This window comes from Barbus barbus, assembly GCF_936440315.1.
Source record: "Barbus barbus genome assembly, chromosome: 15".
Taxonomy (NCBI): Eukaryota; Metazoa; Chordata; class Actinopteri; order Cypriniformes; family Cyprinidae; genus Barbus; species Barbus barbus.
The window spans coordinates 22,716,590-22,743,824 of NC_136743.1; the positions used below are offsets into that span (position 1 = coordinate 22,716,590).

The 27,235-nt window shown below is 39.3% G+C and overlaps 1 protein-coding gene across 1 annotated transcript; it reads left to right on the top strand.

Moving 5' to 3' along the window:
- The first annotated feature begins 9,820 nt into the window (after window positions 1-9,820).
- On the top strand, window positions 9,821-25,831 carry LOC306880836 (uncharacterized protein). The gene is made up of 4 exons (XM_079434617.1): window positions 9,821-9,975; window positions 22,884-22,976; window positions 23,099-23,279; window positions 23,401-25,831. Exons 2-4 carry the CDS (start codon window positions 22,923-22,925, stop codon window positions 23,871-23,873), a joined length of 708 nt encoding a protein of 235 aa, XP_079290743.1. The 5' UTR covers window positions 9,821-9,975; window positions 22,884-22,922; the 3' UTR covers window positions 23,874-25,831.
- Window positions 25,832-27,235: the final 1,404 nt, after the last annotated feature.

Genomic DNA, 27,235 nt, shown 5'->3' on the forward strand with positions numbered 1-27,235 from the left:
TTACAGCAACATTTTTGAAGATTATCAAGATTTGTAAAAAATGAGACTAGTGAATCAATGCAGTGATCTATGTAAAGCCCATGCAAGTCAGTCTGCAACATGATATACAACCCGAATTCCGGAATGTTGGGACGTTTTATAAATTTGAATAAAATGAAAACTAAAAGACTTTCAAATCACATGAGCCAATTTTTTATTCACAATAGAACATAGATAACAAATGTTTAAACTAAGATATTTTACAATTTTATGCACAAAATGAGCTCATTTGTGCATAAAATTGTAAAATATTCCCTTTTCCAATTTATAAAACATCCCAACATTCCGGAATTCGGGTTGTATATCATGTTGCAGACTGACATCTGTAGCATCTCCTCTTCTTTTCAAAACAGTTTGAAGACGTCTGGGCATCAAGGTTATGAGTTTCTGGAGTTTTGGTGTTGGAATTTGGTCCCATTGTTGCCTGATATAGGTGAAATTGGAGTCCAACACCTCAAACCATTCCTGAACATTTTGTTTCAGTGTAGCAGATGCATTATTTTGATTAAAGAGGCTACTGCCATCAGCGAACACTATTGCCGTGTAGTCTGCAACAATCTAGGTAGGTGATGCATGTCAAATTACTGTAATATCCACAAGAATGTCAGGACCCAAGGGTTCCCAGCAGAACATTGCCCAGAGTTGGCAGCATTATTCAAAGTTCCAGTTATCTCTTGTGTGATTTGGACCAGACAAGCAAGCCTTTGCATCCCACATGCCTCGGTGAGCCTTGGGTGCCCATGACCCTGATACTGGTTCACTGGTTCTCCATCCCTAGAACATTTTTGGTAGGTACTAACCATTGGTATACTAGGAACAGCCCACAAAACTTGCTATTTTGGAGATGCTCTGACCCAGTTGTCTAGCCATCACTTTTGGCCCTTGTTAGAATCACTCAGATCTATTTGTCTTGCTTCCAATGCATGAGATTCGAGAAATTACTTGATTTTATTTATTAACTTCTCATAAATATTTAAAATTGTTATTTTATGGTAATTGGTGAATTTTTTTAAACAAATATGGCTTCATTTACAACTTGGATCCATCAGGACCTTCTGAAAATAAGTGTCAACCAGGGACAAAAGCCTTCCTTCAGTCTACCAGAGAGAGATTGTGTGAAAGCGAAGTGAATGATAATATTGCTTTATTTGATTCTCTCCTTCTCTCTATTTATTTTAATGCTCAAGTGTATTTTGGACAAGGATCTGATTTCATCTTTGTGGCTCTGGAAGATCCCCTCTAACAGTGGGACATGCTCTCAGCTGGGCTTGGGGCAGGAAGTGCAGCTGCTGGATGTTATAACTGTATTCTGATAGGCTGACACTCAGGCCCTTTAAAGTGACTGTGGTAATGCATGTCTTGCTGTAAATACAGGCCAGTAATATAACCTTCAAAATTTTGGCACGAAAACTCTCCTCTGTATTCTGGCCGTTCGTTTTGAGGTGACTGAACAGTCCCTTTGCAACCACAAAATCCTGACTACAATACAAGCTCTCACACATTACTGATGGAGTTCAATAAGGAGCCACCCTAGAAAACTAACTCCCATCATTTGACGCTTTTGCACTCAGATGTAAATTCAGCTGTGTTTCCTTGTAGATAAGCAATCCAACCCATGATTCTCTTGCTGATACCTCATAAAAGGTGAGCGAAACAGCCTATAAATTGTCCATCAACCACAGAATGTCTCACTGTTGTGCAATTACATTCACTGAGGGGTCTGTTCGCTTAACGTGACACATGAAATTGGTGCATATTGTATGTTAGTCTGGAAGCTTTCAGCCTGAGCATGTTCAGAGTCAAGTGAATACTAGTTGGAGTTACAGTATCATGACCTCTTTCTAAACACCACCACATTTCTTCATGCAATGGTTTTCATGCAAAGCTTGAGGCCCACACCTTCCAAAAGCAAGGTCCTTCAGCATCACAGACAAAGCAAGAGCCATTCTAACAATCTTCTCATATGACTTTATTGTCTTTTTATTGAAAAAAAATTTAAATTTTGGAGTCTGTTGAATAAAGTATCGGCGTCACAGAAAGAGAAGGTTTTTCTGTGTAATTGTGATTGTAAATCTTGTTGAAGACTTTTAACTGACCTACACATCTGGAACCATGTTTCTTGTACCCTGCTCTTGAGAATTAGCTAAATAACTTTTGGGATAACTTGGCATAAGTTCATGCCGATGGAAGGTTTCACTGCCGGTATAATAACTTAAAGATACCCAGACGTGCATGAGATGATAAGCATTTTGTTAACCGGTGGATTAGCTGATCTTACGTGACTCCCACTTTTTATGTGAATCTTTGAAGAAAAAATGGTCCTGATTTTACAGCATAATTAGAATAATAATGTGCGGTTAAGAAAATAGATGGGTTTTATTATAGTTTTATAGTAAAAAATGTTAAAGGAAGAAATGCCTATGTGTGTGCCACTGTTGTGCCTTTCCATTTGTTTTGCTTTGTGAGAGCTTGCTCTGTTAGATGTGGCTGCGAACAGTTTAGTTTTCTACCTTTATTACCCTCACTCTCTTCATGACATTTACAACCTCCAGTTGGGTACAGCATGTTCTTACAATGCTTTGAGGGCTTTACACAAATGTACATAAACAATTGGAGACTAGGGGAGGAGCAGCCCATCCTGACAGTAACTGTAGTGAACATACATCACAAAACATGTTTTATACTACATAGTTCCTATGCAGGAGAATTTTTTTTCTTTTTCTTTTTTTCTTTTTTTTTTTTGCTTGTTTGTTTTACTTGAAGCAGTAATTATTGTAGTTGAAACTCTGGAAGCCAAAAAAAGTTAACTGGGAATTTTAAATCTTGTCTTTTTTTTCTTTTCTTTTTTTTTGGGGGGGGGGTTGCAATTTTACGATGTATATTACCACTGTGACTCATTTCACAACTGAGACATTATAACTAATAATGTTACTTTATATATCCAGTTGAGGCTTACTGAAATATATGAAACTTGACCACAAAACCAGTCATAAGGGTCAAATTTTTCAAAATTGAGATTTATACAATGTTACATACAGTATCTCACAATATGACTTGCAGTTGAGACTTTACAAATACTGTGACTTTATATCTCACAATTATGAGTCTTTTCATCAACTGTAAACCTTTTTATTCGCCGCGGGAGTTCTGCTCGTTCATTCTCGTGAGTGTCTACATTCCACCGCAAGTGCACGTGAGCACAGCTTTACACAAACTCGCTGATCTGATCACAGACACAGAACAACAACACCCGGACTCTGTTTTAATCATTCTCGGAGACTTTAATAAAGCAAATCTCTCCCGCGAACTGCCAAAATACAGACAGCATGTTACATGTCATATTACCAGAGACAGTAATATATTGGATCACTGTTACACAGCAATAAAGGACACATATCACTCTGTCCCACGGGCAGCTTTAGGACTCTCTGATCACTGTTTGGTTCATCTTATTCCAACCTACAGGCAGAAAGTTAAATCTGTTAAACCTGTATTAAGGACTGTAAAGAGATGGACTAATGAGACAGAGCGGGTTTTACAAGCCTGTCTCGACCTTACTGATTGGAGTGTTTTTGAAGCTGCTGATGATCTGGACGAGCTCACAGAGACTGTAACATCATATATCAGTTTCTGTGAGGATATGTGCATTCCTACCAGGACTCATCTAACTTATAACAATGACAAACCATGGTTCACTGCTAAACTCAGACAGCTCCGTCAGGCCAAAGATGATGCTTAGAGGAATGGGGACAGAGTCTTGTATAAACAGGCCAAATACACACTGGAAAAGGAGATCAGAGTGGCAAAGAGGAATTATTCCGATAAGTTAAGAATCCAATTATCTTCCAGTGACACGGCTTCAGTGTGGAAAGGTCTGAAAGACATCACCAATTACAAGACACCATCCCCCAGCACTGTGGAGAATCAACAACTGGTAGACGATCTTAATGAGTTCTATTGTAGGTTTGAAAAAAACACCATTCACACCTCCTGCAACCCCCCTCTCCCCCACACCTGAACTGCAGATAAGAAAAGATGACATGCGCCAGGTCTTCAAAAAGAACAAGAGAAGGAAGGCACCAGGCCCAGATGGTGTGACACCAGCCTGTCTGAAATCCTGTGCTGACCAGCTGGCCCCCATCTTCACACAGATCTTCAACAGATCACTGGAGCTGTGTGAAGTCCCTTCATGCTTCAAACGCTCCACCATAATCCTCATCCCAAAGAAACCCAAGATTATAGGATTTAACGACTACAGACCTGTGGCTTTAACATCTGTGGTCGTGAAGTCATTTGGAAAACTGGTTTTGGCTTATATGAAGGACATCACTGGACCCTTACTGGACCCCCTGCAGTTTGCCTACAGAGCAAACAGGTCTGTGGATGATGCAGCCAACATGGGACTGCATTACACACTGCAACACCTAGACAGACCAGGGATTTATGTGAGGATCCTGTTTGTGGACTTCAGCTCGGCCTTTAACACTATCATTCCAGACCTCCTCCTGCCCAAACTAACTCAGCTCTCCATCCCCACCTCCGTCTGTCAGTGGATCAACAGCTTCCTGACAGACAGGCAGCAGCTAGTGAGGCTGGGAAAATTCTCATCCAACACCTGCACCATCAGCACTGGAGCTCCTCAGGGCTGCGTTCTCTCCCCACTGCTCTTCTCCCTCTACACCAACGACTGCACATCTAAAGACCCCTCTGTCAAGCTCCTGAAGTTTGCAGACGACACCACACTGATCGGCCTCATTCAGGATGGTGACGAGTCTGCTTACAGACAGGAGGTTAAGGAGCTGGGCCCGGTTGCATGAAAACCCTTAAGTAAGGGTATCCCTGAAGGGGAAAAGATCCCTGAGGCAAGGGAAGAGAGTTGCAACAACGTCTTAACCGTCACCCTTACCTAAGTGTTTATATTAAGCGTTTCACTGTAGTTTCTGGCAGCGCACGGCAACGCGAGCTGCGGTTGCCATAGTTACTCTTCCATATCGCACTATAAACATAACGGACCGCAAAAATAACCTTACAACTACAGCTATAAAATATTTTTTATTTTTTTACAAAATATTATTTTTTTGACAAATTGATCTTCATATAGGTGTGGGGCTTGAATTCGCACATGTGTTCCATCTATCACTCCGCAAACGCGTGGGAAACCAGCAACTGCAAAAAAACGCTCCGCTAATACGTCCTGCTCATCTCTGGAAGGAAATTTGACATATGTGTCAATTCGGCGACACAGGGCTAAAGCCACTCGATGGACAGCTCTGCAGACAGTGGATTTGTGTACTCTGAAAACGTCGCCAATGACAGACTGAAAAGTATCGCAAGCGAAAAACCTTAAAGCAATCAAAACTTGAAGCAGTGCTGGGAGTGCACGACTTCGTCGGGTTTGGTGTTGGTGGCTCAAGCGTCGCGGTGAGATGAAGGATTGACTGACGATCAAACCTATATTCTCTCAATAACTGCGCATCATTCATAGTCTCCAATGGATTATTTCGATCATTAAAAATGCACCTAGGTACTTGCTCCTCTTCTATGAACATGAAATCAGCCATCGTGCTAGAGTAAAAGATGACTTAAGGGAGCTATTTTGGTCCCTTCATTTTTTAAGGTGAAACGGTTACTAAGGACTTTGTTGCAACGCATAACAGAACTTAAGGGAACACTTAAGCAATTAAGGGAAATACTTAAGTGACAGCCTTAACTTCCCTTAAGTAAGCCCTTAGGTTTTTTTCTTGCAACCCATGTTTCACTTAGGGTACCCTTAACCTTATAATTAAGGGTTTTCTTATCTTAAGGGTTTTCATGCAACCGGGCCCTGGCCTTCTGGTGCACTCTTAACAAACTGGAGCTCAACACGCTCAAAACTATGGAGATGATCGTGGACTTCAGGAGAAACCCCCCTGTACTCCCTCCACTCACCATCATGAGCAGTACTGTGACTACAGTGGAGTCATGCGGGTTCCTGGGCACCACAATTTCTCAGGACCTGAAATGGGACATTCACATTGACTCTATTGTGAAAAAGGCCCAGCAGAGGTTGTACTTCCTTCGCCAGCTGAGGAAGTTCAACCTGCCACAGGACTTGCTGAAACAGTTCTTCTCTGCCATCATTGAATCCATCCTCTGCACTTCAATAACTGTCTGGTTCAGTTCAGCTACCAAATCTGACCTCAGAAGACTACGGAGGGTAGTCCGGACTGCTGAGTGAATCATTGGTACAACCCTTCCCACTCTCCAAGAACTGTACTTATCCAGAGTGAGCAAAAGGGCTGGTTAAATCACTCTGGACCCCTCACATCCAGCACACTCCCTCTTTGAACTGTTGCCGTCTGGTCGACGCTACAGAGCTCTGAGCACCAGAACGACCAGACACAGGAACAGTTTCTTCCCTCAGGCAATCCATCTCATGAACACTTGAACTCTTAACAATAAACACGAAACACAAAACACTATCATATTTTTTATTTTACACACATGCTTATTACATTTCAAATTTGCACCTAACATACCTGTACATACTGAATTGTCTATTTTGTATATTGTGTTTGTGCTCTTTGGCACATTGTCCATTTTTGTATATTTGTACATTATTTTATTTATTTATTTTAATTTTTTTTACTATCTGTGTCCTGTCCTGTTGCTGTCATTCTGTCGCACTGTAGAGCTACTGTCACTAAAACAAATTCCTCATATGTGCAGACATACCTGGCAATAAAGCTCATTCTAATTCTGATTCTGATTCTGATTCTGATTCTGATTCTAGATCACTGTTAATTTTTAAATGTTTTGAAACAGACCTGGTGTCCAAGATATATTTTTAAGTTTGCAAGTGTAAATGAGAATGTTCGTTCGGGAAATCTTCCAGTATGTTGCTGGAGCTAAAAACCGGAGCTGTGAGGGTAAACAGAAAGCATGGCTTGCTGGCTGAGAGCATTGATGCCATTGGGAGGGGATGCATGACAAGTGTCAGTTGTGTTTGTCATAGCTCAGTCTTCCTTGATGGTGTTTGAGCGGTTTATTTACTGGGTGCCTGTATCTGTTGTTCATGTGCTCATCGGCTTAGCCCTGAGTACACACAGGACGTGTTCTTCAACCCTACACAATAGTGCACGTTCACATTCATCACTCAAGCAAACAGCCACATATTGTATCAGAGAAGGTGTGCACTCAGGGCTCTTCTTATGAATTTGCTATATTATTTCAGTACTGAATTCATTTTCATGCCCAGTTGACAATTTCTTATTTGTATGCACTGAAGTCATCTGTGTATGTATTTTATGTTTTCTTTCATCAAGATAAATTAGACATTCAATGTCCTCCAGCTGTTTAATAGCCAGTAATCAGCTATTAAAAACATTGCAAGTAATAAATCTTTGTACTATAAAAAGCACAAATGAAACAGCAGCTGAGCACCGCCTCAGGACATTAGAAAACCTGAAATGTTCTAGCTTGGAAAATACCTAGAGTGCACCTGGTGAAACCCTGTGTAGGACATGCTGTGGTGCTCCTGAAAAGGAACTTCGGAAAATCACGACGGCTACATACTCAGCGATGTTATCGGTTTAAATCAAATTGCCATCCATTGTGGCTCAAGCAGGGTCACCTGAGGGGAAACCTTGGTTACAATGAGAGATTTCCCAATCAATCTTTTTGAACTTGAACTTTACACTGTTTATGGATCATCTGTAGGACCAGCGGTGACTCACATTCCTCCATCCCTTACTCAGTTGTGTGCATTGTTGGTTTGGTCTATAAATAGAGCTCAGAAGAGCCTCCCAGAATTTGTTGTAGTGTTTTGTGAAAGCACTAAAAGCGAGCAAGGCCCTGTTTGGCCAGTCTTAGTGCTTTGAACCTGGTGTTTGAAAGGAGTGCTAAAGTTAGCACATGTCTGTGGGTGGAGGGAACTCCGCTGAAGATTAGATGGACGTTTGGGGAGGAGAGGGCGGGCGAAGGGGTTTCGCAGAGCAAAGGCAGAGGAGTTCTTTATATCTACCATGCAGACATATTGTCTGTCAAATGCAGCAGTATCTGCTCTTTGAACCATGTTTTTGTTTAAAAAAGTATTTGCTTGAGTTTGACTGTATGAAATATAATGAAAATAATGACACGTAGAGATATCGGAAATTCAAATGTAACAAAAAAAAAAAAAGATTCCCAAGTAATTAGTAATATTAATTTTAATTAGGCTACATTTATTATCTTCTAAACACAGTTGTTTAGAGTTCATGCAGGAACTCAAAATGATTTAAATTAAATAATCAGGAATAAAATCAGCTGACCAAAAGAGCATTCTGACATCATTTACTTACCCTCAATGCTATAGGCAGTATGGGGGAGACTGCAGTCTCAGTCACCATTCACTTGCATTGCATTTTTTCCATACTCTGAAGCTGAATGGTGACTGAGGCTGTCATTCTGACATACCCTGATGTGTTCAACAGAAGAAAGTATATGGGCCTGGGCAAAACATGAGGGTGAGTAAATGACAGAATTTTCTTTTCTGGGCGTCCCTTTACCTAGCCATTTCCAAAGTCTTTTAAAAATCATAATTATATATTTTACGTATTTTTGTATATAAATAAATCAACTTGTGGTCGCGACAGAAAGGTAGACTATATTAATTAAATAGGCTTGTGCGTGATTCCGTTTTGAGAATCATTGTGTTTTGTTCAATCTCATACGCTACGAGGAAACGTTTTAAACGGGTTTCGATTGTTATTATTATTTTTTTATTTTAAAGTATGGGGGAAAACGAAGATTTTTGGATGAACTGTGTCACAAAGCAGACAGGTGTCGAAGCGATCCTCACTTCTGACAGCGGGTGAAAAACGTGTTTTTTAATGTTTGTGAAACATATTTTGTGATCATTTGTCATAGCCTACTAAAGCATTTCACCGTTGTCATGAAATGTGGAAAATAGCCAAGCAGATATCTATTTTATACACTTTCACTCTGTATTAGACATTTTACAATAGACTAGGTTATGTCAATATTTTACATTTCATATAGGGTATACAAAAGGCTACTGACAATAACAATGTGTAAGCTTCTCCAGGAAATAATTAGCTTATAAATCCATGTTCATCAGCATTACTTGTTTAATTACACTATAACTAAGGCTATTAAATATGAACTACTTGCTAATTCATAATTTGCATTAATGTTTTATTTTTAATTTTTTAAAAGGTAGGCTATTAGTTGAAAATGTAGCATGTCTCAGAAACAGAAAATATGAACATTTATTGAACAGTGACATTATTAAGCTCTTTTTATTACTAAGCATCGTTTGTAAAGTTTAATGAAAGGATGAATGTCCGCTCACAGCTCAAAGTCTCTTTGTGGGACCATGAATCACAGAGCAACTAGAACAACATTGATTCAAATCAAAGCGGCGAATTGAATTGATTTTATTACCATTATTCTAAGTCTTCAGAGGAACACTGTTTTCAACTTTTGTGTTAAATTGGAGTTAAATTTTGGAAGATATTTTATATTAAAATTATAACCATTTTCTTTATTTGGGGAATTTACAAGTTTTGAAAAATTACCGACGTGATATCTGTTAGCTGTTATTGTTACTAATATTATTTTCATAATTATCATGATTATTGTTACTGTAAGTGCTAAGCCGGTCGTGGTCACTGACTTTGATTTTCATTCCTCTCAGGATCATCTAATGAGGTGCTCGCAACAAGAAGCGAGAGAGGCTTGGCCACGGAGGGAGGCGCCTCTCCGTCTTTCTCGCCTTTGAAGAGTTTGTTCTGTCGCTTTTAGAAGAGGACATACCCGTGAGAAAGTCAGTTGCTTGAGAATTATGTTGCTTTAAAGAAGCGCGTGTGGATTTTACCCGAGAAGATACGCTCAGCTGCCTACGAGAAGAGGATCTGGCACGCTCAAGAGCTCAAGCAGTCCATCAGGGAACGCACGGTATCGCGCATAAATTAAACTTCCTATTACATCGGCTTTTAATTGATAGGGTTATAGATTGTCAGTGGCTTTGGATCTGATTCAGACCTCTGTGATATGTCCCCTCGGGCAATAAACATTAGAGGGCTGGTGTGTAATTGAAACTTTTACTAGGCGGGTGTCATCAGGTGTGGTCTGAGAGGCATTGTAAGCTACCTGTCATTCTGTTCTCGCTGCCTGCTGAGCCTATTCTCTCAAATGGTTTAGTTTTTTTTTTTTTTTTATCGATTTTTGATTTAGAGATCAACAGTAGCAGCAATGGACTGGGGAAAATCTGTCAAATATTGTTTTGTTGGAGGAGAAATTGTATTTTCGTCATCACCATTTCACAAATAGTGAAAGTTGGCATTAAATCGTTCTGGTTAAAGTGAAAGTCGTCTCCACTTTTAAGATGTTTTAGTTCGACAAAAGGCTCCTTTTCTTGGGGTAAAACGTTCCGCTGCATGCACGCATTTAAATTTTGTTAATATTTTATTTTATCCTATAATTAAAAGAGACTGAACTAGACTGTCTCTTACAGCAAACTTACCAAACTTTCTTTCTTTATTGCTGTTAGATTGATTTCATAGATAATTAAATTAACTAGAGTTAATATGCTGTGTTCAACATTTCAGAAAAGCATGTACAATGTGATTTTTCTTTTCTTTTTTTTCTGAAGTGAGCTGAACTCCATTCATTCAAATTATTTCAAATTTAAGATTCCACTGAAGGTTTCAATTTCATTTCTTTGTGCACTGATTTCCATTTTCAGGATTGTCATTCTGGAATCTTTGCTTTCAGACCAAGACCTGGACTCCCGCCACACCTACCTCAATGACATGTCCATGTGTGTTTTTGCATAGCTTACATGCTTTGTATTTAAGTTTGCCTCACTGTAACTAGAGCAGTGGATTTCATTTGGGATTCTGGAGGAGCCCAGCACTGCATATGTTCGTTACCTGACACACCAAATTCAGTTATTGTAGCTTCAACTGATGAGCTGATGATAAAAATCAGGTGTTTTCAATGAAAGACATCTCCCAAATAGGCAGTGCTGTGGTCCTCCAGCAGCATGATAGAGAACCACTGACAGAGGCAAAAAAAAAACATACTTTCATTTATTCTCATGAATGTTTTTTTTTTTTCTCCTTTCCAATTCTTCGGTCACTCTTGTGTTAGTTGACCTGGCTCTCACCTCTTCATGTCATGATCTCTCAAACCCCCGGCATAGATGTGTGCACATGTGTTTCCATGTGCACGTTCCCAAACCTCAGAGCAGGGAAGGTTTAAATGATGACACATTGATGCACTGGACAATACTGTTGGCCTCTAGAGCAACAAGATGCAGATTTTGGCATGCGTGATAAATAAGCTGGTTTCAGAATGTGTGTGTGTGTGTGTGACAGAAATGTACAGTCTTGTGTGTGAGGAAGAGATTACACTAGTGCTTTTGAGGACAACGTTGAGATATCTGGCAGTGTCCTGCAACTCCACCGCAGGGTCCACATCCCTTGGCCTTAGCTGACCTGAGCTCTAAGGGTCAGTGCAACTGTCTGTGCTCAATCTGAATGGGCCTCTGTGTCAGTTACTAGAAAATTCATCATGGTTTAATAATTCAGTGGCTTTTGAAAAGGAATTATAAGAAATTTTCAGGGACTCAATCTATTTTGCCACTGTTTCGTCCTGTTATGATCTTCACTAAATAAGGTGACTACTGTTGCTACAGTTACCTCCTCAGGTGAACACGATTTCTTTTCACAAGCGTCTGTATACCTTCTTATGAAAATACGTGGCTTGAACAGGTCATTGATATGACTATGCTTACCTAACATTCAGATCATCCACAGTTTCCCCCTTACAAAATAGACTGAATGTCCTCCCCCTTGTGGTTACCATAAATAATTATGAAAAAACAATTTGTTTTGATATATAGCTCCATTGTTGCATTCCTTATACTCTCATACACTCTTTTCCTACACAAATTGTTCATTTTTGCCCTGATTGTGGCACGAATAATATCAGATCTTGTAGCTGTTTATATCTTGATCCTCCAATCAGTCACTCAGATTATTGCTTATACAATGAAACCAAATTTATAAATGCACACAAAAGTTTTACCAAGCCTGACCCCTGGTTTTTGCTTAATTGTTGGTGTTTTTGCCAGATGAAATGCATGTGCACTCAAGACTTCATTCATGACACTGATGAGGGATATTACCTTTTTCTCTTTATCTGAACATCTCTTACCAAACTTTTGATAGCGAAGAATGTTAAGTGGACTTATTGTACACCCATGTTTGTGGCTGGAAGCAGTCTTAATACAATAAGCTGTATTCTTCCAAAATTGCCAGGTCAGATGCATTAATCATGGTGGCGTCGGTGCCTTTGAAAGAGCGGGCCAGGTCATTACTCGAAGCCTGTCTGGGGCTCAACTGGGCGACATGGAAACGCTTTGGATGTCGTTAGTTCATCCAGACACACTAATAGCTAGATTTCCCCCTCCCTGAGCTTAATTTGAACAAATGAGACGTAAGCTTCAGTATAAAGGCCTGTGAAGATGGGCTGGCCTCTGTGCCTGAGCGCTGCCCCGGTTCAAATAATTACCTGTGGATTCATTTAGAAACCAAGAGCCTGCAAGCGCAGGGTTTAGGTTGTCTTTCAGGTTTAGGTCAGTGGTTTAAGAGAGTTCACTGAGTGTGTAGGGTAGCTGAAGGCTAGCATGCTATCTGGTTTGTATATGATATGTGATTTCAATGATGAAGCTTCTCTCTTTCCTGCCACCAACCCTTATCTCAAGGGGAACTGTTCTGGCTTCCTTTTATAGAGTATTTAGTTGCTTAGTCTGTCTCGTTCTTTCTCTCTCCCTCTTTAGAGGTCGCTGTGACTGCTTAGGCTAAGCCTCAGGAGTGAAATATTATCTTCACCATTACCCTCTCTTCCCTAATTTATTCCCATTTAAGGACTTGTTCACCCAAGTGTTCTCGCTCTGTCGGTTCTTTTTAAATGTATTTAATCTGGCTGTATTTGGTTATTAAAGCAAAAGGCAAGACATTTTAATGAAGAGAAGCTAAAGCTGTTGTCCAGGATAAGGTTCAGACAGGAAAAGACATCAGCTACTGCGTCTGAACTGCCCGGCACACAAACGAATCTGGACTATAAAGTTTGTACTCTAATAATCTTACAGCTCAAAGGTATATCTTTGGTGCCACTGATAACTGTCAGCTCAGATCATATTCTCAAACTTGCAAATCCCAATGCTGACCCACTTTATACTGGTTCTTTATATAAAATCAGCCTGTTAACAATGTTTTGCCAGGTCAATTATAGCTGATTTTAAATCTAGAGAAACATAACTAACGTAACTTTTTGTTTACCAAATTTGCAGGGAGTGAAGTAGATTTATTTATTACTGATAATTAATAAGACACATTATACTGCTGAGCATCAAACTAGAAATACATTGATAATGGAGATAAATCTATTATTACTGATTATTAATGAAGAAGACATTTATCACTGATCATCACCCCAAAGTGAACACCCTTTTCTTGTGCTTTAAAAAGAAAAAAAAACACACATGAGCTAAATAGGCTTTAAAGGATAGATGTACTGATATTAAAAGTTCTGGCTGATAAGATGAGTATTTTAATGTTATGGCTGATTATAGATTGCCAATATTAAAATTCTGGGATCTACACTCACTGGCCACATTATTAGGTACACCTTTTCAATTGCTTGGTAACACAAATTGCTAATCAGCCAATCACATGGCAGCAACTCAATGCAGTAACTCAAATAACCACTCGTTACAACCAAGGTATGCAGAATACCATCTCTGAACGCACAACACGTCGAACCCTGAAGCAGATGGGCTACAGCAGCAGAAGACCACACCGGGTGCCGCTGCTGTCACTAAGAACAGGAGGCAGAGGCTACAATTCACACAGGCTCACCACAATTGGACAATAGAAGATTGGAAAAACGTTGCCTGGTCTGATGAGTCTCGATTTCTGCTGCGACATTCAGGTGGTAGGGTCAGAATTTGGCGTAAAGATCCATCCTGCCTTGTCTCAACGGTTCAGGCTGGTGGTGGTGGTATAATGGCGTGGGGGATATTTTCCTGGCACACTTTGGGCCCCTTAGTACCAGTTAAGCATCGTTTAAATGCCACAGCCTACCTGAGTATCGGTGCTGACCATGTCCATCCCTTTATGACTACAGTGTACCCATCTTCTGATGGCTACTTCCAGCAGGATAATGCACCATGTTACAAAGCTCAAATCATCTCAGACTGGTTTCTTGAACATGACAATGAGTTCACTTTACTCAAATGGCCTCCACAGTCACCAGATCTCAATCCAATAGAGCACCTTTGGGATGTGGTGGAACGGGAGATTTGCATAATGGATGTGCAGTCGACAAATCTGCAGCAACTGCGTGATGCTATCATGTCAATATGGACCAAAATCTCTGAGGAATGTTTCCAACACCTTGTTGAATCTATGCCACGAAGAATTAAGTCAGTTCTGAAGGCAAAAGGGGGTCCAACCCGGTACTAGCAAGGTGTACCTAATAAAGTGGCCAGTGAGTGTATATATTTAGTTTATTTAACAACTTTAACTACTAATTTAAATTAATGATTTAATACAATGCTCTTATTCAACACGTGCATATATACACGTTTTTATTTTATTCTTATATTTAAAAGAATCTGTATGTAATTACATTTGTAATTGTTTTTGTAGTTACATATATAATTACACTGTTGTAAACAGTGAAAGTTGGCATTAAATTGTTATTGTTAAAGTGAAAGTCGTTTCCACTTTAAAGATGTTTTAGTTCCTTTTTTTTTGGAGTAAATGTTCCTTAAATCTAACTATAACACAAAAACTGTCCCTAAACGTACCTATATCCCACCTTAGTAGCAAAAAATGCATTTTACAATACAACATGAACACAGTAAGTACATTGTATCAAACTTTTTTTGTCCTATAGTAGTTGAAGATGCCTAATCATAAATGATGATGAAATGGGATGAAATTCTATACTATGTTTTATGTAAAATAATTTTTAATGTCAATTTCGGCATCACAGCATTATAGTGTATAGTAAGAAAATGGATATTTACTAAAGATTACATTTAACAGTGTTATTGAATTATTATTGGTTTTAAAAATGAACTTTAAATAAGCGTTTAATGACAGTGAAGCACCTTTTAAAGTAAAAATAGAGAAAATGCGATTTTCAACTGGATTTTCAACGCCAGCAGATAACCCATATGTTATTGCTATATTGTGCATCTCTACTTCAAAGGATTAATGTTTAATTAATTAATTAATTTTCAAGAACAAATCTATTTGGTGTATTTTTGAAATCCCTATCAAAAAAAAGCTTTTCAAACTGTTTTTGAGACAATTAAAAACATCTAAATGGAATTAAATCATGATAATAATAGCAATAAAACAATGGGCTTAATCTGAGCCATTTGTATTTTGATATATGTGTGCATTCATGGATGTTTGTAAGTACTTGAGTGAGCTGTTTGTGTGGTCCACTCCTGTGCCTCAGTTGAGGATCTGGTGGGGAAGGGACACGCTCTCGTGCTCTGTCCGACAAGCTCGTAATGCAGCCGTGTGGTGTGGAATGCAAACAGTGGCCACTGCATTTGCGTAGCAAAAATAAAGCCTGCCAACCAACCTGCCTCTTTTGTCAAGCCTCACAGCCTCTAACTTGAACACTGCTGATTTCATTGCTGATGTACCGTAAATTCAGGAATTTAGTGCCGTAAGAAGTCGAAAGGGAACAACCCAGGACGTGCGCACATCAATGATGTTGATTTGACTGCGTCATTACAGTGTTGATAAATTAAACTCATTAAAAGTTATTTTCAGGTTAAATATTACAAGAGATGCAGTAAACACTATCTGACCTTCTGGTTTAATACTTCATAAAAATTAAATAATGATTTCAAAAGAGGGTTTTCACCGCAGTGCCATGGAGAAATTATTTTGGGTTCCACAAAGAACTGTTTTTTCTTAGTGTAAAGAGCATTTTAAAAAGTTAAAGAACCTTTTGTGGAATGGAAAGTTTGCATAGATGTGAAAGGCTCATCATGGAACATTTGATGCCAATAAAAAACATTTAGTGTTTTTTAAAAAGTGTCCTTATTTTGAGGCACACATCTTAAGTACGCTGTGCACCCATGCTGGCCAAGCATGTGCTTTTTTTTTGCGCTTGATGATCAGGTTTTTACTTCCATTACACATTACAATGACTATGAATATATGCTGCTAGAATAAGAGGAGTTTTTTGGAAAGTTTAATTCAACAAAAGTTTCTTCTAAGAGAGAAACTGAAAGCAGCAGAAATGGATCTTTGCAATTAATGGAAGTTGTTTTTGCTATCATGTTCACTCAATGACATGAATGGTGGTCTAAAAACCACATATGTTCACAATCCAATAATCAGCATGTCCCCCCCCCCCCCCCCCCCCCCTTGGATCCTGGAACAAAAGAGTAAAGGGTTTCAAACAGGTAATGCTGGTTTTCTTGGCAGCGCACATTCTCTTCACCTCTCCACTGGCTGGACTCTGACAGTAATGAGAACCTACCTTTTGCCAGAGAAGGATTATTGAATTATACGCTTGGATGTCACGCACTCAGACATGCAGCGATTGAACTCGGGTTCTGGAGCATGAGCACATTAAAATGTCATAAAACCAGTGTCTCGGATATCTGCAAACAGCCAAAATGCAGTCTGTTGTAACAGGTCCAATACATTATATACACGGGGCGTATGTAATAAGTACTGTTCGAAGGAAAGACCTATGAACTTGAAAGGGCATGCACGCTGCTTGCTCTTCACGTGTGCCAATACTGGATTGGAGATTGAGGCCTATGGAGTTTAGCACGCCGGAGGGAACATGGATAGATATATTACACACACCTCACGGCTGAAGTTCACACCCCCAGATAAAAGCGTGTCTGGCAATCATCAAGCAGGCCGGGCTGGTGAAGTGTACTTTGCATCTCTGCTTTCACCAGGTGTCTTTTATTGGCTGGCTGATTTAGTGTGGCCTATCCCACACCACTGCTCCTCATCATTAATGACAGGTAGACCTGGCACATCAAACACCTCTAATGGTTCTGTCCGAGGGGGGACAACCCAGTAGGAGCAGGCAGTGAAATAACACAGGAGTCTCTCTTAAGACTTGCCTATGCTCTAGGTTGAGTCCAGTCTAGACAGATTACAGCTAAACTTCTGGTCTGGGTAGTGACACAAATTTTACAATTCTGTTTGACTGAGATTCACAAGCTTCTGATTTAATTTAATTCCGATCTCAGTTCAATTTGATTCTATATTGACTCTTTCGGATGTAAATATGCATTAGGCTATATTGAAGAACAGTTAAGTGAAAATATAACTGAATATGTAATATAGTGCATTTATTTAGCAAAATGCTTATGTCTAGAGTTCATTTTTCTAGCTAACTATCGAGTTGAGGTAGCAATGATAAATGACAGTTACATTTCTGCAGTTACATGAGATCTGATACAAGTTTCACTGTAATGTATCAGCATGCCTTCTAATGTTCATTATTGTTTTATTTTGTGCTATAACTAGTAGAAAAGAGTAAGAGACGATCGGTTCATGACGGTTCTGCCCCTTTATCTGTCATGCCACATTAAAGAGCACCAAAACAGTATTTTTTGTCTGAATTGCATACTTTGTTTCACATCAAAAGTAACAAAACAAGATGCACACTACAAATAATGTTCCGTTAAACTTTGTTCACACATCAACTAGATGGCATAGACTAAAATATATATTCTTGGCATTGAGAACTGATTAAAATCAAGAAATTGCTGTTTTTAACCCAAACAAAACAATGTTTACTTAATTCACTTAACATGTCAACATATCTGGTTAAACATCATAATTAAAAAATCATCTATTTTAATCATGTATTTTTATGGTGTATATTCCCACCTCACATCACAATAATCAACACACACCAACTCTAAAATGACAGCCCCTCATTTGCATCTGCCTTCTGGACTAAGTAGTTTGCATCCATGTTAGTCACAATGACGCCACTGTGATCCTCTCATATTCTTTAACAGTGGCATGTATGTGCCTGAGGGAAGGTTGTTGTGCATTTGAAGCATGCCTTTAATCAATGAGTCCCAGCACAGAGGCCATCAGCACCACTCTGCAATTCCTCAAGAGTCCTGTCCCTCAGGCACCCTCAGCTCGCATATTAACAGCCATGATGCAGGAGACAGAGAGCGACTGGCCAACAAAGACACTGCTCAGGGCACTTAAACATAACCAGGTGCACCTCTAAAGGTGGATGAGAGAGACTGTGGGAGAAGCTTCTTCCCATGTAGGAAGGTTTGTACATTGGAGGGTTTGAGTCAGTGCCGGTTTTTAGTTCAACTGCACTTTCTTAAGTGCTTTCAGGAACGAGTTTCCCTAATCTGAACCAAATCTTAAATCAAATGAAGAAGGTTCTTATGTCTCATTTGTATTAATGTAAATTAGTTGCCTTTAGGTAAATTTGATTGCCTGTTTAGAGCATTGCATATGGAAATTAGAGTTGCTAATTATATTAACTGATTTGCCATTCATGAAAGAGCTTTGCACAAACTCAAAAAAAACTATCTATTGTACAAACTCTTAAGAATGATCTCTTCACTTTCATACAGGATAAAGAAAAGTCTGAAAAGATTTTTACACATGCTTTTTCATTAGTGTTGGGCTTAAAGGAACTCTGCTACGGAATCTACAGTGTGAACAGTGTAACACCACAGAATGAATAACTATTACGAGTCAGTTCTTTTAAGTCAATCAAAGTGTGAAAGGTGAGCTGAGTTTTATAAGTGCTATTGACTGCACCAATTCTTTTTAGTGAATCAAATGTATGCTGCAGAACCAGTGTAATCTGAACCCTGAACTAATGACTCTTAAAAGTCAGTTCTTTCAATTAAATCAAAGTGTGAGTTGAGTTGAGTTTTTCAGTGGCATTTTGTAAAAATTGTAGTGATTGCCATGGCGTTGCTAGGTGGGGGATTTCATTGCCTGAATCAAAAGAGCCCACTTCTAAGCAGTGCTGCGGATAACGCATTACAAGAAGCGTTGCTAGGTGGGTGATTTCATTGCCTGAATCAAAAGAGCCCACTTCTAAGCAGTGCTGCGGATAACGCATTACAAGAAACGTGAGTTACGTAATCAGATTACTTTAGTAACTAGTAAAGTAACGCATTACTTTTTCATTTAGAAGGAAATATCTGAGTTACTTTTTCAAATAAGTAACGCCAGTTACATTGTTTCCCATGTCTTGACTGACAACTCTCGTGTTGCCATGTTGAGAGAAATCAGGAGTAAGTGCAGAGGCACTTTGTGAATGTAATGTACTGTACTTTTAGACTAAATATGAACATGTATTTACTCATCTCACCTGCACAAAAACCGATTAAGTATTCCTCAAAATGAATGCAAACTCAGAATATTTATACAAACCTGCAATAATTAAATATGTTAAATAAGACAAATATAATTTATGCATTTAATCTCATTTTATTAACCAAATGTCTTTGCTACTGACCTTCGATGATCCAGTTCAACCATACTAAACAAAAATGGCACATTTGTGTTTAATTTTTGTTATTGCTGAATAGTGTTGAGCTTTCTTCTCCTGCATCCTATTCTTCATGCACTTAGTTTGAGCTGCGCCCTCTACTGTACAGACATAAATTTACATATCCTTCAGGCTGAGGCATATTCATTTCACTTTTGTTGTGAAAGGGCTTTTTTACATTTGCAAAAGAAGAACTTTTTATATTAAAAACAAACAAGCAAGCCCTGCCCAGATTAAAGTAGTAATGTAATTAGTTACTTTTTTAGGGAGTAACGCAATATTGTAATGCATTACATTTAAAAATAACTTTCCCCAAAACTGCTTCTAAGTATCTATGATATTCTGGTTCCTAGATATGGCTCAGTCCCTCAATTAACATACGTTTATTGGATTTGCTTAAAATCGTTTTGATAAGCTTGATTTGAAGTTAAGATTTTATCATTCATGTCTGTCGCGTAAACAGTGTGAGACAACTTATGCACTGAAGATGAATACTTTGGTTGGTATTTTAGATTAAACCCCTACAGTGACATCAAGTATGAGCAATAGTAAAAGGCATGCCTTCCAAAGCAAGAGCCTCTAACTAATAATTTGCATAACAGGTGTGAATGTCATGTCATGGACCATTTTCATTGCTTATCTGGCTGGAACTGCCTGCTGTGTTTTTGAGGGGCAGGTAGTGCTCTTATCATAACCTCTGGCCTGCGCCCCCAGCATGCCATCTCAGTTTACAGGAAGCAGTGAGGTGGGGGGTCGCAGGGAACGAGAGGCCAAGGGGCTTATTTAGAAACTGACAGCATGAAATGAGGCGCACAGACCCCAAATGCTGGCCAACCTATTAGCCAGATTGCGCTTCCATAGTCTACAATGGACAGATTTCCGAATTCTTGTGGTGGAGTCTGTCTTGTTTCTCTGTAGGTGTCTGATATTGATTTGCTTGTTACAGTAAGCCTGGTTTTTCTGCATTAGGTTTATACATTCCGCTGGATAGAAGCTGAAGAGTGAAGGAGGGAAGCCAGCCAGACTGTAAGAATGATTGTTGTGGTCAGGAACACAGATGTGTACGCTCACAGAGTCACAGCCATAACACTCATACACACGCACGCAAACCATTTATAAACAAACAATCACATATGCAGCTCAGGGCGTATGCTTTTATGTCGCTTATGATCAAAGCAATTATGGCAGTTTAGATGAAGTGCCACATATTTAAGGAGATTCAGATATGTATACAATTACAATTAGAAAATCATCAGAATACAATAAATCTTCACGCATAAACAACGCTTCGATTATAATACAACACATGCAGGAGTTAGAATGAGGGTCGAAGTCACATTTCAGTAGAAATTCATGCTGTGAAGCCTCTTGACAGCATGTCCACATTCATCTCTGGTCATATGTGGTCTTTCTCAGCTGAAGCCGGCCTCCAGAGAAGTCATAAATATGTCCTGAAGCTGCTGAAACCGGGTTCATATTTATTTGGCTGGATTTAGAAGACATAAATTCTAGATTTGCTTTAAGCAGCCAATAAACCAAGATGACTGAAGATCTTAAGATACAGCATTAGACATCTTTAATGCTCTTGAGGAGCACATGAGATAATACTTTATTTTTTCATCTTTAAAGATGTATTCAGTAAATCATTCAAGAGAGTACAAATGGCTTTCTACTGCATGAGAAAAGCTTAGCAAAAGATTCTCTGACCCTTGAAACTTTACGATTACCTTTAACATTATGACAGTCGCCAGAAAATGGTCCAGAATGAATAGAGCAGGTAAAATGAATGTCCAGCCCCCAGTAATGCGATTTGAAATTAGAGTAGGCCTTACATTTCCTAGTTACTTCCAAAATGCAGGCTTATGTGGATAGTTTCAACTAGAAATGAAAAATCTGCCATCATATATCCTCATGTCATTCCCAACCCGAATGGCTTGTGTTCTTCCATTTAACACCAAATGAGATTCAGTGAAAGTCGACTGGGAGCAGGGACAGCCGTTTTCACCATCCACTTTCACTGTATGGAAAAGAGCAGCTTGGATACAAATAGTATAAAAAGGTATAAATAGGTATCAGTACCATTACTGGTTATTTACCAATGATATTCTTTTTTTAACGTATCATTAATTTGTCTAAATTGTGTGTATATTTGTAAGCCAGTACTGGATATTCAATTGTGATCTGTGATAAAGTTAATCTTTGCTCATAATTTACAGTTAAAAAACTGTTTAATGTAATCTTTAGCAAATACCAAAATGAATGTCCGTTTTTCCACATTATAATGTTATGCATAAAATTATACAATAGTCACTCAAAATAATTAGTTATGTGCAGTTATTATAAATTGGCTCTTCATCAGCAGTACTAGCCACTTCACACCGTAAGCATGAACATGTGTCTAACAATAGCCTGTAGCCATGCTAAAATTAAGGCACATCCTCTTGTGGCTAACTGCTTTATTGCTAGTTAATTCTTGTAAATTGGTCTTAAGTGTGCCATCAGTTCAGTTCCTCCTGAAGCGGATCTCACAGAGGTGAGTGAGAGAAAGTAGTCCAGCCTCAGTCAACGCCACACAACTAGAACATTATAACATTCTGCCAAAATATAAGCACAGCACACCCTGTTGTTTCGCCTGCCATCCTTTTTCTCCTAGCAAATAATTGGTCTGTCCTCATCAATCATTTTCAGGTTGCCGTGTTTGACTGAACCCTGCTGTTTGAATGGTGTTAACTGAGACACTGTGCCCTGTTCCTGACCCTGATATAAATCAGAGCACCCAGCACAGGTTACACAGTCACACACTGCAATGAGTCAATAAACATCTGCATTGCTCAGAGCTCTTATCAACCTCTCTGTATCTCTGTGGCTTGTAGGACCCCCTGAGACCATGAGGCTCGTTCTACACACTGCAATCTAACCACGTCAATAATGCTTTTGACAGCATTTGCTTCAAGGCTGTTTATTTGACAGACAACAGCTCTTTTTAACACTGTAGCTTTGTCCGCAGACAAGTCAGCACCGGCCGAGCTCAGAGATCGCACCGGTCTCTCTCTATAACAACAATGAGCATGATTTCTAAAGGCATTATGATCGTGATGAATGGGACACCTTTGAATATACATTTAGATGTATGTGTATGTGTCACCCGCATGTCGCTCTCTCGAGTTTGCATTACCTGACTGGGTATGTACTTGGTATGTACAACTGTAGGTTGCTGTATAATAAAGTCATTCCTTGTTCTTTCCATGCAGGTGGGAGTTTGGTGGTGGCCGAGGAGTCAGATCAGAGCAATGCCTGCCATGCCATCAGTCACCGATGCACCATGTCACAGGAAACGCTGGCAGGTGTGTATAAATGGGCGAATTCTTTGCTCGGACATCCATTGATTCAGGTACCCAGGAGATGCTCTAATTACTCTGAAAAACTGTCCTTTCATTTTCCATCCATCTTTGCTTTGTTTGCTCAGGTGCTTGTTTGGGTTGTCATGTCTCTGCTGCCCCTAGTGGCAGGAGGCAGGTCACGTTTTCGAGCAGAATCTGATGCTGCAGTAGGATTTGCTGGGATGGAGGAGCTGCCGTTAGAGGCTTTTCCAGACGCTGAGGAAGAGCTTGAGGAGGGCAGTGACTCCCCATGGCATGGTTTGTTTGGTGAGTTAGATGTCTGGGAATGATTTCCACAATGAATGAATCAACAATGAATTGTATAGTTCTGAACAGGTGATACACTTCTCTTTCCTTTCATCTCCATCCGTTTCCGTCTCTCCCACAGAGCCATCTGTGATCATCGAGGATGACCAACAGCCAGCAAGATGGGAACGTTCCCCCCGCTCACCGGACATTTCTGACATACAGACCAAAGGTGCGCGCAAGAAAAAGAAGAAAAAAGAGAAAGAGGAAAAGAAAAAGAAAGAGAAGAGCAGCAGGGGTCGGCATAGCAGTCGGGACTGTCGTGTAGAGAAACGTGAGATGCGTGTACGGGACCTGGGCATGGGCTTCGACTCAGACGAGATTGTCCTTTTCAAGTTCTGTGTCGGCTCCTGCCAGAGGTCTCGTGGGAACTACGACTTGGCTCTGCGCGTTCTACTGGCCAATGGTAGTCTGCCCAAGCGCACCGCCAGGAAGGTTAGCGCACACCCCTGCTGCCGGCCCACGGGCTATGAACCGGTCTCCTTCATGGACGCTACCACAACCTGGAGAACCATCAAGTCCCTCTCCGCAGCAGACTGTGAGTGCGTGGGATGAGGCGAGCTAAATGAGGGGAGGGGGAGCGTGACCTGAAGAAATGGTACAAAGAGGGGAAAGGAGGAATCGGGAAGCCTCCTGGACCATGGCTACAGAACGAGGTCTGGCGATTTGGCCATGGTGAAGCGCTGTGAGGGAATTTGGTTTGGCTGTGAGTGATTCACAACAACAGCCTATGCATACGCAGTTTCATCACACCAAACCTCAACAGAAAAGCTTGAATGACGTTAGAATACGATTGGACCAAGTCAGAGATGACGAGAGACTCTTTGGCCTCAATATGGAGAGAGACTGAGGATGGAAGAACAGCAACTTTGGGATCGTCCATCTGAATGGCTCTATAAACAAAAACTACACGTTATAACTCGACAAGCATTTGCTTACCAGGAGTTTCATCAGACTTGGATACAGCACGAAACCCTGTTTCATTTGTCAGACTCATTTGTTGATCCTGGATGTCAGTGCCCAGTTTCCTGGCCTTCAGTCTGGCATGTAATATTTCAGCCAGATTAGCAACATTTGGATCATTCATTATTAACAGCACATTTTTATTGTAATTACAATGTAATTGCACAAACATATGTGGAGTATTATTAAAAGTTTAACCCGATAGAAAACACGCAGGCCAGTTAGTATTATCCTTTCAGCTGGAAGAACTGACGGTTGATTGTATTTGCAGTAGGTTTTTCATTTCTCAGGATTTTTACAGGAATGATATGAACTATTTTTCTATCTTACATTTTTAATCCTTTTAAATACCATAAATAAAGTAAGAGGTATTAAAGGGTTCATGTTCCACGAGGCCCGTTTTTATATAGTAAGCTGATGAAAGATATAGTACAGTCAATAAAACCCATAGAGATTAATATGTGATGCTTATCCATAGGGGCTGTGTATAACGCAATCATTTTTTATTTATTTTATACTGGTACATTATGTACAAAGTACATATTATATAAAATATTATCATAAACATATGTTAGGTAAGCAAGATGTAAGTCTAAATTGTCAAACTATGTGAAACGATAGTTGGATTTAGCATACCAAACTAAAGGCCAGTTCTTAATTCATCATGCTATATATTGATTTAGTTGCATCATAGTTATTTGGCCTGACAGGGTTTTCCCCATTCTAGTTATCAACAACAAGAAATTAGCATAATGTGATGTCTACCAGACTGTGCTTTAACAGGGTCATTAGTGTTCTCTTTTCTCAACACAGATGATGACCACAATGCATTTGCCATTGTTTATTTTACTGTTACCAAATGGATGCCATGCATCCCTTAACATTTACTGTACACTTAACAGATATATTTATTTTTTCATTTAAGTTATTTATTTATTACCATGTCTACACATTGTGTCTTGTGGATGTTTATATTTATTGTTTATACCTTGGCCTGTGTTCTTCAATACCTGTCATCTGACGATGAACCAGTGTGGATAACAACAAGGCTTTGAAGCCAGCTGCAAAATATCACAGTTGCAGAAAAACTCAGCTATTTAAACCAAAGGTTTTCATGGAGTAAGAAGCACTTGTAGATAACTTTGTCATGATTTGACAGGGGATTTCATTGGGTGCTTTTCTGAGTCCTTCAAGGGTTATAAAACTCTCAGAGCACTTACTGGGAAGTCTCAGATTCAATTTATGAAAAGGAAATTAAAATAGTTTTCTTCCAAAACACTAAGGATGATGGGGAGATAGATTGTGTTCTGGCTAGTCCATCTGTCTGGCCAATCTGCTGACCTTAAGGGTCCTGATGTTTCCATATTAAAAGCTGCTCAGAAATGACATCCAAAAATATTGTTTTAAAAAGCTGACAACAATAAATTGCTTTGCTTCAGTATTTTACATGTTTTATTTATCAGTTTTAATTGTTGTTGTTGGCAAAGTTACTCTTTATTTTTGTACCTCATATTGTCTGTATAGGAATAAAGCTGTTTATACATAATGTGAATTAAGATTCTCAGCCTTTCATTTAGTGTCTCATCTTTCTACAAACTCTTTCAAAATAGGTTAAACGGTTTGAGTTTTAACAAGCTATTTTTATATGCTGCTACTACTGATGAAGGAGAACTAAATGCACATTAAATACCTTAAAATCTTCAAAAAGTTAATCTGCACCACAGTGCTTTTCCCTCCATTGACCTCTTGTCTCAGTTCAGCTAATGGCAATCATCAGGTAGTCAGGTAGACTGCTTGGAGACATGTATGTACATTATAGCACCATTAGGCCCTAGGTGAACCTCTCATCTGCTAAAGTGCAAAGAACGTTTCCATCTGTTATCGGGCTGCTAATGAGCGCACCCCTCACAGACCAGCCTGGCTGTGGCTCAGGGGCCTCTGTGCGGTGAGTCTGCACCTCTTACACCGTGGGTGAACTTAATTAACGGGAGATTGGAGACTCATTTTTAAGTGATAACTGCACTACTAGGACCAGATGCCTGCAACAATGTGATCACAATGGGTTAGTACTCTTCAGGGATTCTGTAGTTGAAAGTTTAGTTCAAGACAGGGGGGGGGGGAACTTATGTTTACCCTCATGTCATCTAAATACATATTAATTTCTGAAATGGAACACTGTAGATATTTTCCATACTGTCTCAGCTGCTTATGTTAACAATGAATGAGGTTTGTAAATGATATTGTCAAGGTCCAAAAAGACAAAAGATGTTCCATAAAAAGTAGTCTACACATTATATTTAAATAGTATATTTAAGTCTTGTGCGAGAAACAGACTGGCATTTGCATAATTATTCACAGAAGCATGAATTAGCAAATAGGCAAGATTATGATGTAATGAAGAAATAGTTGTGTCACCATTTACTGACCTCCGTGTTGTTCTAAACCTATATGACTTTCTTCTGTGGAAAACAAAACTTGGGAGTTTTTGACAATATCCATAATGAAGTAAATTGACTGAAGCTCCAAAATGACACAAAAGGCATCATGAGAGCTGTTCATATTCCACCATATTCCATCTTTTCTGATGACATTATTCAAAATGTAAATGTTTATGCACAACCTTGTCAACTCGTTACGATCACTCAAGGATCCAGTCACTGTTCAGTGCAATAAAGATGATAAGTGAAAAATTATTCTAATATTTTCTTGGGTTTATCAAAGAAATATGGTCTCAAAACCTGTAATTAAAGCGCACACTTTGATTATCTGGAAAAGAGTGGCCAGGATATTGTTCAAAATTTGATTCCTTTAGTCATTTTAGCTCGGTACTGACATCTGCTGGTCAGTATAAGCTACAACAATGCTTAATGGTCAAACGTTTATGGTCTATGGTCAAACTACATCACAGGATTTTGATGGTAGATTTTACTACAGATAAATAAGACCAGGCCTAT

Excerpts from the sequence above, each read along its gene's own strand:
- LOC306880836 (XM_079434617.1), top strand. The coding sequence starts at position 22,923 with ATGCCTGCCATGCCATCAGTCACCGATGCACCATGTCACAGGAAACGC. Across the intron at positions 22,977-23,098 it reads GTCACAGGAAACGCTGGCAG|GTGCTTGTTTGGGTTGTCAT; the intron begins GTGTGTATAAAT and ends TTGTTTGCTCAG. Across the intron at positions 23,280-23,400 it reads CCCATGGCATGGTTTGTTTG|AGCCATCTGTGATCATCGAG; the intron begins GTGAGTTAGATG and ends TCTCTCCCACAG.